General features: G+C 44.5%; 1 protein-coding gene across 11 annotated transcripts in view; it reads right to left on the reverse strand.

Annotated features, from left to right (window-relative positions):
• tenm3 (teneurin transmembrane protein 3) overlaps nucleotides 1-20,517 on the reverse strand; it is a 462,931-nt gene that overhangs the window by 286,693 nt on the left and 155,721 nt on the right. For all 11 annotated transcript variants that reach the window (XM_071407375.1, XM_071407374.1, XM_071407376.1 and 8 more), the window contains 2 exons: nucleotides 16,185-16,578; nucleotides 6,100-6,381 (listed from right to left, as the gene is read on the reverse strand). In XM_071407375.1, the coding sequence (XP_071263476.1) occupies nucleotides 6,100-6,381; nucleotides 16,185-16,440 (538 nt within the window). In that variant the 5' untranslated portion in view covers nucleotides 16,441-16,578. The remainder of the gene's footprint in view (nucleotides 1-6,099; nucleotides 6,382-16,184; nucleotides 16,579-20,517) is intronic.

Genomic DNA, 20,517 nt, shown 5'->3' on the forward strand with positions numbered 1-20,517 from the left:
TACTACCTTATACACACACACAAGTGTAAAGGGATAAAGAATATGTACATAAAGATATATGAATGAGTGGTGGTACAGAACGGCATGGCAAGATGCAGTAGATGGTATAGAGTACGGTATATACATATGAGATGAGTACTGTAGGGTATGTAAACATAAAGTGGCATAGTTTAAAGTGGCTAGTGGTACATGTATTACATAAAGATGGCAAGATGCAGTAGATGATATAGAGTACAGTATATACATATGAGATGGGTAATGTAGGGTATGTAAACATTATATTAAGTGGCATTGTTTAAAGTGGCTAGTGGTACATTGTGTGTGTGTGTGTGTGTGTGTGTGTGTGTGTGTGTGTGTGTGTGTGTGTGTGTGTGTGTGTGTGTGTGTGTGTGTGTGTGTGTGTGTGTGTGTGTGTGTGTGTGTGTGTGTCTGTCGGTGCGTGTATCTGTGTGTGCGTGTGTCTGTGGGTGCGTGTGTCTGTGTGTGCATGTGTCTGCGTGTGCGTGTGTCTGTGTGTGTGTCCCCTCATTGTGTTACTCTGTCTGCCACATATCCTGAGGGATAACTAGCTAATAGTAGCTGAGACAGAGGGTCCAGGCTGCCACATATCCTGAGGGATAATTAGCTGATAGTAGCTGAGACTGAGGGTCCAGGCTGCAACATATCCTGGGAGATAACTAGCTGATAGTAGCTGAGACTGAGGGTCCAGGCTGCAACTGATCCTGGGGGATAACTAGCTGATACTGAGGGTCCAGGCTGCTACAGATCCTGGGGGATAACTAGCTGATAGTAGCTGAGACTGAGGATCCAGGCTGCAACAGATCCTGGGGGATAACTAGCTGATAGTAGCTGAGACTGAGGGTCCAGGCTGCTACAGATCCTGGTGGATAACTAGCTGATAGTAGCTGAGACTGAGGGTCCAGGCTGCAACAGATCCTGGGGGATAACTAGCTGATAGTAGCTGAGACTGAGGGTCCAGGCTGCAACAGATCCTGGGGGATAACTAGCTGATAGTAGCTGAGACTGAGGGTCTAGGCTGCAACAGATCCTGGTGGATAACTAGCTGATAGTAGCTGAGACTGAGGGTCCAGGCTGAGCTAAGCCGGTTAAGATATTCACAGGATTTAGATTGCTGTTGACACATATTTTTTTAATATTGTTGAAGGGGAAGCCACAGACCTCTACAATAAGCATTTTTAATCCGCTCATCTGCGTAGGTTAGAGACCCCGATTATGGCCAGCGGGAAAAGGGAGGGAGGAGGGGTGGTGTGTGTGTGTGTGTGTGTGTGTGTGTGTGTGTGTGTGTGTGTGTGTGTGTGTGTGTGTGTGTGTGTGTGTGTGTGTGTGTGTGTGTGTGTGTGTGTATGTACATTCCTGTGCATCTTTATGTAGTTTTTTATTACAGAGAAAAACCTCTGAAATGTAAACTACTTACACTTCTGCACAATTCTTAACTGTTTTTCGTCTGCGTTTTTAAGATAGGCCAGCTGAAGGGAGACAGCAGCGAGACAGAATAATGGAGTTAGGTGAATCCACTGAGGTTTTCCAGTGAGCTGATTGTTTGATTGGTTTCTCCCCAGACAACTTACAGCCCAATCCACAAGAGACGTGATAAACAGAAGAAGTGTGTGCGGTCAGATCTCTTCTTTCTCTCGTCCATGTTCTCTCTCTCTTTCATGCCTAACCCGGTGCCTGTCTCCTGTGGCTCTTAGCGTGTGGCAGGCGCGGTACTCCTGGGTACCGGTGGGCACGGGGGGAGTGGGGCGGGCAAGAAGGGCGCAGGGGCGCATCCTCATCTCAGGTTCCCCCAGGAAGCACAAACTCCAGAGACGTCTCTTTTGTGTTCCGTCTCTCTTTCTCGCTCTTTGTTTTCTGTCTCCTTCTCTTCCCATCGTCTCCCTACCACAACAAAGAACCACACAGCAGAGCACGGTGCTCAGGTGACTCCTGTGTCCTCCCAGGGTTTCGTCTCGGTTACAGAAACGCTAGTCATAAGACACAGAGACGTAGGCTAGGGAGTAGGGACACCATGGAAACTTTCATCCTGTTTTGTTCTGGTTTGGTGTGTATTTACTTGATGCCATATGGGTTCTTTGTTAAAGTGGGAAAAGGCAGAAAGTTAAAAAAGGTCAAAAGAGAGAGGAAAACTTCCCTGAGGAACAATAATGAAAAGAGGAGTGTGACAGAAACAGACGGACGGAGGGATGAAGGCCGCTCCTTCCTTCGTGGTTGGTCACAGACTGCATTACATTATCCTGCCTTTATCCCGACTATCCTAAATGGAATTAGTTCCTGGAACGTTTGAAGTTGTCGACGGTCGCCAGGCAGAGTAGAGCGGGCTGGTAGCCCCATCGTGTAAGCACAGGGACTGTAATGTCTTACAGTGTGTGTGTGTGTGTGTGTGTGTGTGTGTGTGTGTGTGTGTGTGTGTGTGTGTGTGTGTGTGTGTGTGTGTGTGTGTGTGTGTGTGTGTGTGTGTGTGTGTGTGTGTGTGTGTGTGTGTGTGTGTGTGTGTGTGTGTGTGTGTGTCTCTGTGTAACTTTACTGTCGGTCGACTGGTGAAAAGATTCAAAAAGTGGACCTGTTTAGCCTTTGGTTTCGATTCATTCGGATCCCCATTAGCTCTTGCTGAAGCAGCAGCTACTCTTCCTGGGGTCCACAAAAACCTCAAACATGACAAGTAACAGAACACTGATACACTGATAGACAAGGACAGTCACACAAATGTAAAATACAACGGTATAGAAAAAAGTAACTGCAGCTGGAAGGGAGTTCCATGCGATCACGGCTCTGTATAATACTGGGCGTTGCCGTGGATTGTTTTGGACTTGAAGAGACCCCTGGTGGTATGTCTTGCAGGGTATGTATGGGTGTCTGAGCTGAATGAATTCGTTTTGGACTTGAAGAGACCCCTGGTGGCATGTCTTGCAGGGTATGTATGGGTGTCTGAGCTGAATGAATTCGTTTTGGACTTGAAGAGACCCCTGGTGGCATGTCTTGCAGGGTATGTATGGGTGTCTGAGCTGAATGAATTTGGATTATGCAGATCATCTGGAATTTTCATCACAGTATTATTTCTCATGAAAACTAGAAGAGAAGCAGCTAATCACTCGTGAACCCTGAACCAGGAAGGACTGGCCTGCATGTTGTTGATGTTAGTTCTGTATGTGCAGTTACGGGCAAGGTGTGCTGCTCTGTTTTGAGCCAGCTGCAGCTTTGCTAGGTCTTTCTCTGCTGCACATGACCATATTACAGGACAGTAATCAAGATGAGACAAGCTCAAAAGCCTGAACAACTAGTACAGTTGATGTTCGTGTCAAAAAAACGCAGAACGTGTTTTTATAACAGACATACCCCTCCCCATCTTCACAACAACTTTGTCAATATGACTTGACCATGATTACTGACCTTCCAAAATTATACCTAGGAGTTCATCTTCCCAAAATTCTCAATGGTCACACCCTTTATACACAACTCCAGATTGTCTTAGAGAACGTCTTGAACCAAATACAATGTTTTTAGTGTTAACTCTATTTAAGACCAGTTTATAAGCTTTAACCTTGGGAAGGAACGAAGGACAGAGGGAGGGGTGTAGAAGAAAACCAAACAGTGTGTTAATCGTTTGGACACACTCTCTTCCACGGCTCTGGCTACGTGAGACGCCAAGCACATGTAAACAGGAAGCCTTTTGATATGGCTGGGGAAGGGACAGGAGAGAGTGTGTCTGTGTGTGTGTGTGTGTGTCTGTGTGTGTGTGTGTGTGTGTGTGTGTGTGTGTGTGTGTGTGTGTGTGTGTGTGTGTGTGTGTGTGTGTGTGTGTGTGTGTGTGTGTGTGTGGGTGGATGCCTTTAAAGTGAATAGACAGGGGGGTCCGTGGCCCAGCAACCTTGGATTTCACAGCCCCCCTACTTCTGAGAGAGAACAGTTACCATCTTTATCCTTTATCCTGTTCTCGGCTGGATCTTCAAACACGCTGCGCCAGTAAAAATTCCAGGTGCCACCACAGTGCACTCACACACCCACTCTATCCATACCACTCTCTTTAATGTCATGAGCTCGTTCTCGTCTCTGTGCAATCTGTGCATTTTGCAGGAGCCACACCTGTCACTGGTTAGCTGTTAGCTGGGGAACTGGAACACCTACAGCATATGTCCTAGTTTAACGAGACAACTGCAGATTCCCTGCAACACTGTTGAACACCAGACCTAAACAATGGCCAGGCCTCAATGCAAACATGACACTCAGAACCTGTCTGAGAGGCTTATACACACACATATACCCCCCCCCACACACACACACACACCAGCACAATAACAGCTGAACTCCTTTTCCTAACATCAACTATTTTCAGACCAAATCTATTTGAACCACTACTAATGTCCTCCTAGCTGGGCCTGTCTATACTCTGGGGGCAAACGCACATTCTAATGTAATATATAAACGCACAACTTCAGCACTTTGTTGTTTTTTCTGTTCTTAATTAAGCCAAAGAGGTGTTAATGAAGGGATAGGAACTCCTAATGGAAGTGGCTACATAAGAACTGTATATCACTAGATCCGTCGGGATTCGAGTCCTCCAACAGCTTTGTAACGTCTACATTTTAAAGGTTAGCCCAGCACCTGTAAGCCGAGGTGTCTCGAGACAGACTAATGAATGTAGTTTCATGAAGGTGCAGGTAAAATTTAGTTAATTATGTTCATTAAAATATTTTTCATTTAATGTCTTTAAAGGTACGAATCTGACATTGTCAGCAGGTTTGTTCTTACGTTGTTGTTTTCTTACTCCCAATAGTTTGACACATTTCCATTCTATACGATCTAAAAGAAACAGACATAAAAATGAGTTACTAAAATAACATTTGTGGGCGTCGGAAACAATGAAAACAAATTCTTTCAAAACTCAGTTGTTCAGAGTGCCAAAGAGTGCCATAAAACGGCACCTGTCACACAAGTGCTCTTTGAAAAATAACACAACACGAAAAAGTCATGGTCGCTCTGAGAGAGGAGATGGGGTGAGAGCGATAGAGGAACGAGAGAGAGGAGATGGGGTGAGAACGATAGAGGAGCGAGAGAGCGAAAGAAGAGTGTCGCTCCTCCTCTCGTTCAAACCTCACACATGTGCACTTCAAACCGCCATGGCCTGCTAATCAACCTTTGTGTGAGCTCACTCAGCCAGAGATACACTCCTAACATTGGACTAGGTGAACCAGAGAGACTGGGGGGTAAATGGAGCTGATATAATGGCTGTGAGGGAAAGGGGTAAATGCGGGAGAGAAAGAGAGAGAGAGAGAGACAGAGAGAGACAGAGACAGACAGAGACAGACAGCGAGAGACAGAGAGAAACAGAGAGAGACAGCGAGAGAGAGAGAGAGAGAGAGAGAGAGAGAGAGAGAGAGAGAGAGAGAGAGAGAGACAGAGAGAGAGAGAGAGAGAGAGAGACAGAGAGACAGAGAGACAGAGAGAGACAGAGATATGCAGAGACAGAGACAGAGTCACAAAGCTATCTTTGATGGCGCTCTAGGGGCCACCGGGGGAAACTTAATCAAAAAAAGGTTGGCAGCTCGGGGAGAGAGAGGGAGCAGAGTGGAGCAGAGAAGAGGAGAGGAGAGGGGGAGTAGAGGACAGAGAACAGGTGACAGGGTTCTCTCTCTCTCTTCACTTTCGTCTCCAGAACAAAGTCAAACCCTGAGAGTCATAATCCAACTGTCGCTAGGAGCAACACGTGCTTTGCTCTGTCTGTCACCACGCCTTGGGGTTAACCCTTCACCTTCAGCAATCAGTGGGCTTCAATGAACATGCCGACATACACTTACAGTACCCGTTCACACTAATTCTTGAGTTCCCTCAAATTCTCTCATTGTCAAGTTCCCAGCTGCATCTTCTCAAGTGAAGTGGTCACAAGAGGAAAGGAACGCTGAGCGACACCAACTCTCATTCAACATTCTTTCCCAACAACCGTGTTTCACCGATCCCTTAGTGTCAGTGGACGTGCCGGGGAGTGTGCACGATGTTGAGCCGTGCACGCTCCCGAGCCAAGGCAGGAGAGATAAAAGAGAGAGATGAATAAAAAAGTGTGTTGTGCACACCGACCGGACTCACCATTATCGCTGTCCGACTTGTTTTCGTGCTCTGTGTCGGTGAGGGTCAGGGCCGAGTTGGACCGGCTGGACAGGCACGAGTTCCGGCCGCCCGACTTCACCCCGCGGCCCCACAGCCGCATAGCGCGCTCCGGTGACATCACGCCCTCGTTCTCGGTGTCCACGTCGGAGCCGGCGCCGGCCGAGTAGCCGCGGTGGGGGAGGCCCATCTCGGAGCAGAAGGCCAGGCCGCGGCGCGTGGACGGCTCGCAGATCCCCAGTTGTCTCAGGTTGAAGTTCTGCCCTGAGAGGAGAGGAAACGAGATAGAAGTCGTCAACACTAGAGCCCTGAACATGCATACCGGTCAATACATGTCTTCCAAAGGAAAAACGAGTGCCCCTTCACAAGAGAATACAGGAAGTACAGGGTAGAATAAAGGGAGTTTTGAGAGAGGAGAGGAAACAAGATGGAGGATCTTAAAGACTCTTTCACAAAGAACAAGGTTGAGGACATCAATAGTTTCAATAAGAGAGGCGCTGGAGTCTTTTATTCTAAATGTCAAGTATTTCAGCGATATTTAAGAGAGCTAGCATTTACCAGGGAGAGCAATTCAGTGGCCTTTTACAGGAGAACACAGGGAGTACAGCTGATCTAACTTGAGACTGGCTGTAAAGACAAAACACCTTGAACCCTGTCACTAACAGATCATCTGCCACATTAAAACCTGTTCCCGCCCCTATCTCCTAGTGATGGGGGGGGGGGGGGGGGGAATCTATACAGTTACATATCGGGATATTATTTGTGACCATATATCATATCGTATCGTTTTGACTGTCACAATATTATTTTTACGCTAGCTGGCTGCACCTGCACCAAAACGTATCCTCAGAACTGATCAACGTGTGCTTTCTCCTGCTCTCTCTTGTCTCTCTGCCGCAGACATATAGTGAGCAATATGTTTGGAACATCAAATCACAATAAAATCACAGTATCGAATCGCAATACATATGGTACCAGCACCTAAGTATAGTGACTATATCGTAACGTGAGGTCCCTGGCAATTCTCAGCCCTAATATCACCCGCCCCTCTGACCTCCAGCCCCCCGACCCTCAGATCCATCCTATCACTGAGAACCAGACAGACAGACCCCTTCCCTCCTTCCCCAGCCTTATTTGTACAGTATTTGACCAGTGGCAGATGGATAGATTGATGGCTATATAAACTGAACAAGAATATAAACGCAACATGTTACAATTGTCAAGATTTTACTCAGTTACAGTTCATATTAAGGAAATCAGTCAATTTAAATAAAATCATTAGGTCATAATCTATGGATTTCACATGACTGGGAATACAGATATGCATCTGTTGGTGACAGATACCTTTTAAAACATGGTAGGGGGCGTGGATCAGAAAACCAGTCAGTATCGGGTGTGGCCAGATTAAAGTTGACAAGGCTGTTGATTGTGGCATGTGAAATGTTGTCCCACTCCTCTTCAATGGCTGTGCGAAGTTGCTGGATATTGGTGGGAACTGGAACACGCTGTCGTACACGTCGATCCAGAGCATCCCAAACATGCTCAATGGGTAACATGTCTGGTGAATATGCAGGCCATGGAAGAACTGGGACATTTTCAGCTTCCAGGAATTGTGTTCAGATCCTTGCAACATGGGGATGTGCATTATTATACTGAAACATGGAGACTGATGGCGGCGGATGAATGGCATGACAAATGTGCCTCAGGATCTCGTCACGGTATCTTTGTGCATTCAAATTTTCATCAATACAATGCATTTGTGTTCTTTGTCCATAGTTTATGCCTGCCCATACCATAACCCCACCATGGGGCACTCTGTTCACAACGTTGACATCAGCAAACCACTAGCCCACACAACGCCACACAATGCCCAGTACAGTTGAAACTGGGAGTCATCCGTGAAGAGCACACTTCATCCTGGGCTGGCGTGTTTACACGTGGTCTGCGGTTGTGAGGCCGGTTAGACGTACTGTCAAATTCTCTAAAACGACTCTGGTGGACATTCCTGCAGTCAGCATGCCAATTGCACACTCCATCAAAACTTGAGACATCTGTGGCATTGTGTTGTGTGACAAAACTGCACATTTTAGAGTGGCCTTTTGTTGTCAGCAGCACAAGGTGCACCTGTGTAATGATCATGCTGTTTAATCAGCTTCTTGATATGCCACACCTCTCAGGTGGATAGATTATCTTGGCAAATTAGAAATGCTCAGTAACATGGATGTGAACAAATCTGTGCACAAAATTTTGCGAAATAAGCTTTTTGTGCATATGGAAAATGTATGGGATCTTTTATTTCAGCTTATGAAAATGGGATCAACACTTTACATGTTGCGTTTATATTTTGTTCTGTATAGATAGATACACTACATTACCAAATTTATGTGGACACCTGCTCGTCAAACATCTCATTCCAAAATCATGGGCATTAATATGGAGTTGGTCCCCCCCCTTTGCTGTTATAACAGTCTCCACTCTTCTGGGAAGGCTTTCCACTAGATGTATGAACATTGCTGCGGTGACTTGCTTCCATTCAGCCACAAGACCATTAGTGAGGTCGGGCACTGATGTTGGGCAATTAGACCTGGCTCGCAGTCAGCGTTCCAATTCATCCCAAAGGTGTACGATGGAGTTGAGGTCAGGGCTCTGTGCAGGCCAGTCAAGTTCCTCCAACACCGATCTCGACAAACCATTTCTGGGGGGGCATATTTGTCTATGGAGATTGCATGGCTGTGTGCATGATTTTATACACCTGTCAGCATTTGGGTGTGGCTGAAATAGCCGAATCCACTAATTTGAAGGGGTGTCCACATACTTTTGTATATATAGTGTAGATAGATAGATAGATAGATAGATAGATAGATAGATAGATAGATATTGTAACAATATGCGCTAAGGGGAAGGAACCAAAGGGAGTGACATATATAGGGGAGGTAATCAAGGAGGTGATGGAGTCCAGGTGAGTGTCCTTATGCGCTGATGCGTGTAATGATGGTGACAGCTGTGCGCCATAACGAGCAGCCTGGTGACCTAAAGGCCAGAGAGGGAGCACACGTGACAGTACCCCCTCCCCGGCGCGCTTGGCTCCAGCCGCGTTCAGCTCCAGCCGCAGGACGCCAACCACAGGGACGATCACGGGGATCAGGAGCAGACCGGTCGCCTCCGCTGCGGCGCAGAGACCTGACGAACCGGCTGAGGAGTGAGAGCCTGATGAGCCAGCTGAGACCTCCCCGGTTGCCTCGGTCGAGGCACGGGAACCTGTTCACCCAGCTGAGGCATGGGAGCCTAACGAGGCCGCTGAGGCATGGGAACCCGTCGAACCCTCCGAGGCATGGGAATCCGACAAACCGGCTGAGGCATGGGAACCCATCGAACCCTCAGAGGCATGCGAATCTGACAAACCGGCTAAGGCCTCCCAGGTAGCTCCGGTTCGGACACCCGGACCCGACATCACCTCCAACACAAAAACAAAAAAAACTCCCTGATGCTTCCCTTTGGTGAGGCATCATTCGATGGTGACAGGTGTGCGCCATAACAAGCAGCCTGGTAACCTAGAGGCCAGAGAGGGAGCACACGTGACAGATATATAGACAGTCGGGAGAGAAGAGGGCTGCGTTCCAAGTGCACTATATTTAATTTTTTATTTAACTAGGCAAGTCAGTTAAGAACAAATTCTTATTTACAATGACGGCCTACCCCGGCCAAACCCTCCCCTAACCCGGACGACGCTGGGCCAATTGTGTGCCGCCTTATGGGACTCCCAATCACGGCCAGTTGTGATACAGCCCGGGATCGAACCAGGGTCTGTAGTGACCCTGGTGCAATGCAGTGCCTTATACCGCTGCACCACACGGGAGCTAAATAGGCAATAGGGTGTAATACTTTTGACCAGGACCCATAGGGCTCTGGTCAAAAGCAGTGCACTGTATAGGGAATAGGGTGCCATTTGGGACGCCACAGAGAAGAGAAGGGGGAGAGCTATCTCCCAGGTGCTAACAAAATAGAAGCTGACAGGTAAATGGGGCCTAGCTAGCATCTGGGGAGTCATTTGGACTGGAGGTGTTGAGTAATGAAAAGATCCTGCACGGGCTTGAAAAGAAAGAGAGAGACCGAGAAAATACAAATAAATCCTGTGCTGACTTTTTGTTTCGTGATGGGGGTTGGTGGGGTGCAGTATCAACTGACCTGAAATCCCCAGTGAAAACACAGCTTCTGTAAACAGCGCTAGCCCCTAGACGTGCAAAAAAGGGACTATCAGGTTTCATCTGACTCTCAGATAACTGCAGGGGCTTAACATTCTGTTACCCAGGATCCCACGCTGGACTCCCAGGACCCCGACCGTTGTGTCTTACCACGGCCAGGCCTGACTAGCTAACTATGTTAGCGGGTAGCACAGACGCAACGCATGTTTGGGATCGACTACATTGCAGTAGGATTACGCAGAATCACTGATCTACAAATCTTGCATCCCAAAAGTGAATTATTATATGATTAAGATGAGTGATTCTGCATCTCGTCTTGCTCAAGCAGATCCCCTGAAAACATGCTAGCAGTTAGCAAAACCCCCCATCTTTTCAGCACCATAGGACCAACGCCCTAATGGAAAACTCTCATTATCAAACGGAGGGAGACACCCTCAACTTTTATTTTAGGAGGCCCCCTGAAGACTAAAATCCCCAGTAATTCAGATCAAAATTAGTTTAATTTATCTGTTCCTAAGCATTCCCACGAATAGAAGGGACATATGTGATCGTGTCTCAATGTCATCAAGGTACGAAAGGATTGTTATTTCAAATCCAATCTCTTTTAGGGCTTAGTTGTCATCAATTTGTTCGACCAATTATGGTAATTATGTTCTGGCCACACGACCATCCGCTCTGATAAAAATCTGCTAGTCTACCCCCTGCTCTAAAGACTGAAGTAGAGCATGACGAAACAACTAAAATGATACATACTTCAGTGAAACACGACTTGCTAAAGGCAATTTATACCGCGTTGATGGAGTGAGCCAAACGCTAAAGAAATATCCAACGCAAAACAAAACATCCGAAGGGGAAACTATAGTCTCCTAAAGCAAAACATATCATCGCTGAAACACAACTGAAACAACACATAGGCCTAATGCTGTAGCGGAATATAGCATGCTATGATACAGTCCATTGTGCTTAGGCAGAGCAGAACGCGTTCCGCAGCTAAAGCTGAACTCGTTAGCATAACAAAAACAAGGTTCGAACCATGCTAACATAAAGCGAAACCATAAAGGGCACTTCAGTGCTGGCCCACTGGGCACAAACTGATTGAATCAACGTTGTTTCTACGTAACTTCAATGAATCAACGTGGTGGAAGAGACGTTGAATTGACGTCGGTGCACAATGGGGAGTGCTAACAAATTGCATAATGCTAAAGCAAAACTCAACAACAAAGAGCACCTTGGAACGGCCCATTGGGCTAGCCACTGTTTGAGTGCAGGAGGGCAGAGCGCCAGGCCCGCAAGGCCCAACGATAAATGCCCTATAAAAGCATTACTTGCGGGTTGCTAATGTTGGCTGGCACATAGGAAACGGCAAACCAACAATGGAGGGCCTCTGGGTACACAGCAATAATTTACAACACATGAAGCAAATACACATACTGTCTGCAATTTAGCAACTCAGAGAGACAGAGCGAGTGAGAAAGAAAGAAAGCTAAATAAATTAATATTTGGCAGAGGTAGCTGTGTTAATGATTGGTCTCATATGTGGCTGTACTTTGGTTATATCTAATGCAGTAACATTATGCAGGCTGAAAGGAATTCAAGACCCACCCACTAGTATTGTAGAAAACAATCCAGGCACAATTAATTTACATCACAAAAAAACACAAGTAACAAGGTACAGTAGTTTAACTAAGCAGGTTAACATTAAATACAGTAGATTTGGAGCCACAGAAATGATCAAATTACTGCTATCTCTATGGCAACCATTCATTGAAACCCCCCAAATTAATCTGAGAATATTTGGCAAAATATTGTTCAATGCATTAACAGATAAAAATCCCAAGTGTAAAGTACAGAGACTTAGTAAAAGTGTCTTCCTCTCACAGGCAGACGGAATACGGTGTGTGTGTGTGTGTGTGTGTGTTTGTGTGTGTGTGCGCACGTGCATGTGTGTTCTCGGGGAGGGGTAATGTGGTGCAGATGGGAGAGAAGATGGTGGCTGCTCTACTCTGTTATGTTGTCCTGGCAGATAGACTGGTAGCTAAGGCACTTCCAATCTGTTTGGTGATTACATAAATATGTCAAGGCCTTGAAAGCGTAAAGTCCACACTTTAAAGGCGGCGCCGCCGCCACAACAAGACAAACAGCAACAACAGCCGTCAACAACCGTATGAAGTCATCAGGGTGGAGATAAGGTACTGTTCCACATTAAGGCTTTTATGTCTGACATATACATGTACTTTAATTTATACATAACTAATAAAACATACAGCATATTACACATAATCCCAATAAAACAATAACATACTCATATTTGTGTTATGAATAATAACATGAATAAATAATATGGTTTTAGTATAGTTTTACAGATTTAAATATTTTCTCAACATGAAAAAAAAAAATCTGAATATGTCATAGAACAAAGTACTTCTTAGAAATATCTGAGAGAAATTCCTACATTTGTAACAAATTGTAGAAGACACAGTAACCATGGATCAAAATGAACTATTTCATTATCTGAGTCCTCATACACAACTACAGGCATATAATTAGGAATTGAAATACTATATAATTGTATAGGATCTCCATGACTACAGCCAACAATACACTGTATAATTCATCGTAAGCCTATTAACCATTCTAATACAATTGAAGTGGCTTGCATTTTATGTTAGGGAATTTTAAAACACGATCCAATTAAAAATAGAGTCTGTGAAACATAATTCATTTAGTTCCTTTTTTGCAAAGCTAAACTCTTTTCTCTCGCTTAAAGACATTTATGTCACACCTACATTTAGATTTAGACTGCATTCCATTCTGTGGGTTTAGCTGCCGTGGTGATAGGAACGGGCTGGCTAAGAACATGCCTGAACATATATATATTTATTTTTTTACATATAAATGCTGTGAAATGTTTGTAAAAAATGTTATTCCTGCCGCTATTCAGTGATTATCGTATATCATTTAGTGACCGTATTTTGCAATAATTTTTGCTTCAGTAATATGTTATTATATTACTTTTGAATCCTTATTAGATTAGTATACATTCACTCTGATAACGTGTTCTTCCAGCTTAGACTAGTTAATACTCACTCTTTGTGGGAAAATGGAAAGTGTTTCACGACGCACTACTTATGCAGTTATGAAAATGACTGTAATATAAACATAATAGAAGTATCTCAATGAGAGACAACTGCTTTATATTCCATAGGCCAATGGTAAAATGTCCATATCAGTGACAACAACTATGGCTTCTTTTGTTTTAAAATATTGAAATATTTAGGGGTCCAAGATTCAAACAAATACATGCTTTATCTCATTTAGGATAGAGTATTATTTAACTACATTTAGATTCAAATATTAAAATGCTGTTCTCAAGCTATATATATAAGTCATCCTCATTGTGAATTGGTCCTGATGCATGCCATGCCCCACGTGGTAGTAGAATCCAGAAGTTTCACAGCACGGTCAAATCATTGGTTGATCAAAAAAATGAAAAATCTTCCAAATTCCCTCCGAGATAATTTGCATTATAAGAAGGATAAAATATTGACTGTTAAATCTGTAGATAAAATACGGTCTGGAGTAATCTTTAATCTAGGAATAAAAGTGACTACAAAGGCTTGTTAATTTACAGACATAACTAAGATAGTCACTGCAGTTCAATTAAAATTATATTCATTTTAAATGAACGCCAATTAGTGTGGCAATGAAAATGTACATGATAAGATAATTAAAGTCATGACCTTTTTTCTCTCCAATATTTATGAATTGTTAATTGGAGTGGAGGAACAATCAATGAACTAGTAATGAACTTCAAAGTACTTTTGTTATGTTTATAGAAAATATGGATGGACCTGGTAAAACACTTTGCCTCCATCTTTCCACAAACCAGTTAATGTCACGAGTTCAACACAGTTTCAGATCTATGCGATCGCTGTACGTTATAAAATCTAATAATTACAAAAATCCCAGTTTTTTATTTTATCACTGACGGGCAACAATTCTAATTGTTCCAGCTTTAGTCCATTAAGTTTCACAAATTAATACTGTCCCGCTATTATTTCTGAAGTGACCAAATCATTTAGGTCAACGTCAAACCCATAGAATTTGAATGAATAGAATGGTCAAATAGGTTCAAAAGCCGTTCTACTCCTTCTATTTCTATGGTGTCACCATATCAATATACAGAATAAACAAACGGTGCTAGCTATATTAGCTTAGCATAGTGTCACCATAAGCTCCTATGAGGGAAGTTACTGTGAGTTAATGGGCGAGGAGACAGAAAGAGGTGCTTAGCCAAGAGGCTTTGTATAGTAGTTAAACATTAAGTTCTTAAGTCTGTCTAGCGATGGCTGTGGCCCAACAAGTCAACACGTCTAGTGACCGAGTGGCCCACTTAGGGGACTAGCTCTGCCAGCGAGAGGCAGAGAGGGTGTCGCTATAATAATTTGGGGGGTGCTTATATTTGTTCTGTTACACAAAAGTGGGTCGCCATTGCACAGCGCCCCTGGAGCAATTAGACTTGCTCAAGGGCACAGCAACAATTTAAATATTTTACCTTGTCAGCACCTTAAGTCGCAGTTGTAAATGAGAACTTGTTCTCAACTGGCCTACCTAGTTAAATAAAGGTGAAATAAAATAAACTAAACTTTCGGTTACTGGCCCAACACGGTAACCTCGAAGCTACCTGCCGCCCCCATCTGTCTCATGTCTGTTAATATGGGGAGGATGTCATGCATAGCCCCAACCTACCCAGGCTGTTACCCCTTTCCTCACCCCAATACCCCCATCTACCTGTCGACACATTACCCCTGGAGCTCTTTATCAGCAAGACAAGCCCCAGTGTTCATGTTCAACACTAACCATGCAGCTATTATATACCATTTAGCAGAGACCTTTTAATCCCAAGCCACTTATAGTCATGCATGCATACATACATGTTTACACACGAGTGGAATCGAACCCACTATCCTGCCGTTGCAAGCGCTGTGCTCTACTACCAACTGAGCTGCAGAGGACAAGCACCTAGTGAGACACCAACGAGAGAGATAATGAGATTTTTTCTTTTTGGATTGAAACTGTAGCTAGAACATGTTTTCTTCATGACATAAGTGCACCGTAAAGGTAATTACACCTCGTCCCTTATCCACAGAAACTGATTCCTGATAGGGCTGGGTCGCGTCCTTGAACGCACTTTAAATCTGAAGTAGTCAGCCCTTATCCCTTATCTAAGGTAAACATTTGAGCCTCGGCCCAGCTCGGTGGCATAAGTCAACATGGAGGGGGCCCACCTGAGGTAAACCTATGTAAACAGAGACAGACTTCACCTCTTAGGGGCCAACCTAAGGAAGAGTTCAAGCAGGTACAGCTGACCGTGACTACAGAGTAAAACCTACGGACTGCTTGAAGTGGAATGACAAAGGTACTGGTACTCAATTTAATTTTACAGTCCTGGTGATCATATTTACATTTTACAGTACTGTTGATCATATTTACATTTTACAGTCCAGGTGATCATATTTACATTTTGACAGTCCTTGTGATCATATTTTCATTTTACAGTCCAGGTGATCATATTTTCATTTTACAGTCCTGGTGATCATATTTACATTTTACAGTACTGGTGATCATATTTACATTTTACAGTACTGGTGATCATATTTACATTTTACAGTACTGGTGATCATATTTACATTTTACAGTACTGGTGATCATATAGGTAATGGATGATACTCTGTACCGGTAAGTACCAGGCCAACCTCAAGCACTGCCTACATGGTCAGCCGCAGTGCAACGCCCCTAGAGCATGCTAGGTGCCTTGCTCAAAGGCACAACGGCAGGAGGATAACTAACTAGGCTAACTAGTACCTTGTCGGGTGTACTCGTCCTGTTCACGGTGCACCATCTCCTTCACTCTGCTGCTGTACAATAGTCTGGACGAGTCCTGGTGGTCGAAGGCCTTGAGCGTCTCGCTGGAGCTGTACGACTTCTGGGTGGGTACCCTCGGTCCGGGGCCGCCGCTGCCGCACTCCTCGCTGTCGCCGGATGAGCCCGTGTAGCGCCGCTCCTTGTCGCGCCTGCTCTTGGTCAGCGAGCAGTAGGGCCTGCGTTCCTTCACGTCCATACTGCCAGCATGCTTCGCCGACCCCGGCGGATAGACACAAACACGGCACGGACCGGGACGCTGAAGGAGGAGGATGATGGGGGGGAGGAGGTGGAGGAGGGAGGGTCCGCCCAACCCGCTCCGCTTAGGCTCGGCTACCTGGAGAGAGGGAGGACAGGGAAAGAGAGAGAGAGGGAGGGGAAGAAAATGAAAGAAAAAGTGTGAGACACAGTGGTCAGATAGGGCTAAGCTGTGCACTTAATCTTCCCGGGATCCTTAAATCCTCCCCACCTTCTGGAGTGTTCAGTGGTGCTAGTGTGTGTGTGTGTGTGTGTGTGTGTGTGTGTGTGTCTCGGCAGCGCCTGAGTGCATCGGAGTGAGGAGAGGCAGGCAGGAAACAGCCTTTAGGAACTGAAGTAGGGAGGGCAGGGGTGAGAGGCGAGTGGGAGAGGGAGAGGGAGAAAAAAGCCGGGGAGGCGGGGAGAGGAGGGGGTGACTTAATTGATTACTCCCAGTCCCCCTGATCTGGTATGTGTCTAGAGTTGCTGATAAGCACGACACATCCATTAGATAAAAAGGCCTAACTGAAAGCAAAGCATAACGTGCGTGTGCATGTGTGCGTGTACACGTGTGTGTGTGTGTGCACGTGTGTGCGCGTGTGTATCAAGGAGGAAGGGGAAAACATTTTCAGTCTTTCATTAGGCCTGCTGCCATCGAGAATGAATCAAATCTACAGACAACATCCCGAGAACAAAAAATAAAACGACATACTTGTGTGTGTGTGTGTGTGTGTGTGTGTGTGTGTGTGTGTGTGTGTGTGTGTCAGAGTAATAACAATTGCATGGAGTCCCCCCGGGGGGTACTTTTCAAATGTTTATTAGCCAAAAAACATTCTCTCTGCTTCTAATTTTGCGTTCTGATCATTGCGGCCATTTTAATTTGGCAATCTTGGCTGGCCCTTTTCTGGAGGTCTCCCAGAGATTGCGCATGGCTGCTCTTTCTCAAACGTATATTTCTTTCCGACTTCATCCGTCTTTTTTGTTTGTTTGAATTTAACAACATATTTCTTGATAAGGTTTTCCTGCGTCAGTCTTCTGAACTCGTCCCAGATGACAGCAAAGCGTGGGAGGCAGTTGGGAGGTTTGGAAGGTAGATTCTCCCTAATGAAATGGGGAGAGATGCTTCCGCGGCCCTAGAAAACCTGCGATGCCGAGAACACAGACGGAATCACGGAATACAGACATTAAAACGGATTTCATGAATATTCAATAAATGTATTGAACTTAGTAGGGAATCAACTAAATGTACTGAACATGTATTTAATTTGCCCACGTTTATCATAAGACATGAACAGAATGCATCAGTGGTTTGTATTTCCTGCAACTTTCTGAAGGGGCAGGGAGAATTCCCCTGTTTGTGTATGTGACTCTTTGTGTAGATTTCTCAATTAAATGTTAATTACAAAATAGCCTATGCTTACCAGGCAGAATGAGATCATGATTATTTGCATCAATCCAGTGGGTATTTGCTTTGCAAACTCTACCATCACATGTACTCTACCAAAATACTGCTAAACCACTGCCTCTTGCTAGGTGCACACTGGAATTAAAGGGTAATTACACCCAAAAATGTAAATTGAAAGAGTGGTATCCTGATGTGGTTTAAGCACTGTTGTGGATTTACAACATCTAATTTAGTTGTATTTCTATTTTTTTTTTTTAAGTGGGACTTTGAGAGTGAAAAACCCCCAAAACAGGGTAAAATGGAAACCTGGAATAACAGAATGGAGAAAACAGAATTTGGGATAAAACTAATGGTCATCAGGAAAAACATCAAACAGATTTGATAGGGCTATGCTTCTGATCCGAAGAGGAGAATATCATCCTTTCTCTGCCTTCTCTCTCTCCTCACTATCAGGAGGAAGTGAACAGATGACAACGGGCGTTATTTAAAGGGTAACGTTAAGGTATGCCAGGCTGCCGCTCCTGGTTGAAAAGGTTGACAGCATCATTTGCTTTTCGCCCACACAACTGTGTGTGTTATTAGGTCTTCCTAAGCATGGCAGTGGATAGACAGAGTAGGGGGTGGCTTGGGTGACTTTTAGGGGGTTTCCCTGCCATGCCCTGGGCACTGTGGGCTGTCCCACCTCATGGTCATCTTAATTTTTATTTGTCTTTGAATTTAAAAAAATTCCACACACCAAATACAAACATACACATACGAACAGCAATTTACAGACAAATACACACAACGACGACTAAATTCTCATCTGCTCAGACCCAAATGCTCACACCCCCATCCCTAGTGCCTGCCTTATTGTTGCCGTTAAATTGTATCAATTTGTTTCTCATTCGCCCATGTTATTTCAATATTTCAATAATCAATCATTACATTTTTACATTGTATTAATAATGGCAGATTGATTGATTCCTACATTTTTAGTCTACGTTTTTCGTGGTCATTTTAAATAGACAAATAAGTCTACGGCGGTGGCATATCAGCAGCCCCAACAACGACAAACTATCATTCATGAATATTAATACTGATTTTCGAGACACAGTATGAGGAGAGGAAGAGAGGGAAAGAGAGGGAGAGACAGAGAGCGAGCGAGCGACTGAGAGAAAGACGGCTCCTCACACTGCTGGTTTATAGTTTTGTAAAAATGTACTGAGGCAGACAGGAGGCCAGAGTGACAACTGAGTGAGTGAATGAGTAACGGAGGGAGGGAGGGCGAGGAGAGGTGACTGAGCTGTGAGAAGTGCTTATGGGGGAATGAGACTTAGTGTGTGAATCAAATCAGCAGCAGTGTGGTGGTCTGTCAGGATCAGTCAGTTAGACGGACCAGGGCTGAAATTAGCATTAGAATTTTGTCACCTACCAGCCACACTGGCAGGGCAGCTGTAGCTCTGATCCTCACACCCCCCTGGTAGGGCCCCTTACATGGCCCCTCACGGCCCCTAGCTTCACATCCTCAGCTGGGACAACCCAGCACTCCATTGCTAGTAGTGTGACATAAATCATTTCAATTCACACATTTGTTGTCTCAACTATTCCCCAGGTCGTTGCTGTACTGTAAATGAGAACGTGTTCTCAGTCAACTCACCTGGTAAAATAACGGTAATATATATATATAATTTTTGCACACAGTCATTAGTAATAGGTTTATCAAACACAGATTATTTTATTGGATAATATCATTTTCTTCAATGTTTACAATCATTTTCAGCTTGACTGAATACTAATGTGTCGGATTTTATACAGAGAAAGCATTATTAACGTCTCCTCTGAACATTATACGTGTTTAAATTGTCAAAACATTACACTAAAACCGATTTAATCACTGAAAACAATTATTCATTCAAAGCCAAAATGGGTAAATGTGACCAATTTGCCCCCCTCCGGTGACACAAAAGAGAGTGACAACGTTCATCTGATTGGTCTGAGTCTAAATGAAATTAGGTCTGGCTGATCAAGTGCATTATTGGTCATTAAATTCCTAATTAAAAAGTGCTTTGGTTCAATGACTGGAGCCAGAAAAGAACACTGTGGCTGCAACACTATTATGATAATGTGTTCACATAATAACATTAGCGAAGATGATCTCATTTGTACTTCAGTCAGAAACACAGACAGGAGAGAGTGCCGTAGCTACACAGTTATACTTCAACAACATTCCAAAACGAGATGTTTCAATAATTGAAAGCTATGCGTTGACATAATTGGGCTCCCGAGCGGCGCAGCGGTCTAAGGCACTGCATCTCAGTGCTGGAGGCGTCACTACAGACACCCGGAGTTCCAATCCAGGCTGTATCACAACCGGCCGTGATTGGGAGTCCCGTAGGGCGCGCACAATTGGCCCAGCGTCGTCCGGGTTTGGCCGGAGTAGGCCTTCATTGTAAATAAGAATTTGTTCTTAACTGACTTGCCTAGTTAAATAAAGGTTCCATAAATATGCATAGACATACTGTGTGCTTCGAGGCAGAGTTGAAATCGTGTGTTCTTACAATGAAATGAAATGCTGCTGGTTCATATAAATGTCTGTCCTGTTTTACCTTGGATTTCTTTCTTTGATTTGTCTTCTTATCCTCGTCTCTTTAC

This window comes from Salvelinus alpinus, chromosome 6 (assembly GCF_045679555.1).
Source record: "Salvelinus alpinus chromosome 6, SLU_Salpinus.1, whole genome shotgun sequence".
Classification (NCBI taxonomy): domain Eukaryota; kingdom Metazoa; phylum Chordata; class Actinopteri; order Salmoniformes; family Salmonidae; genus Salvelinus; species Salvelinus alpinus.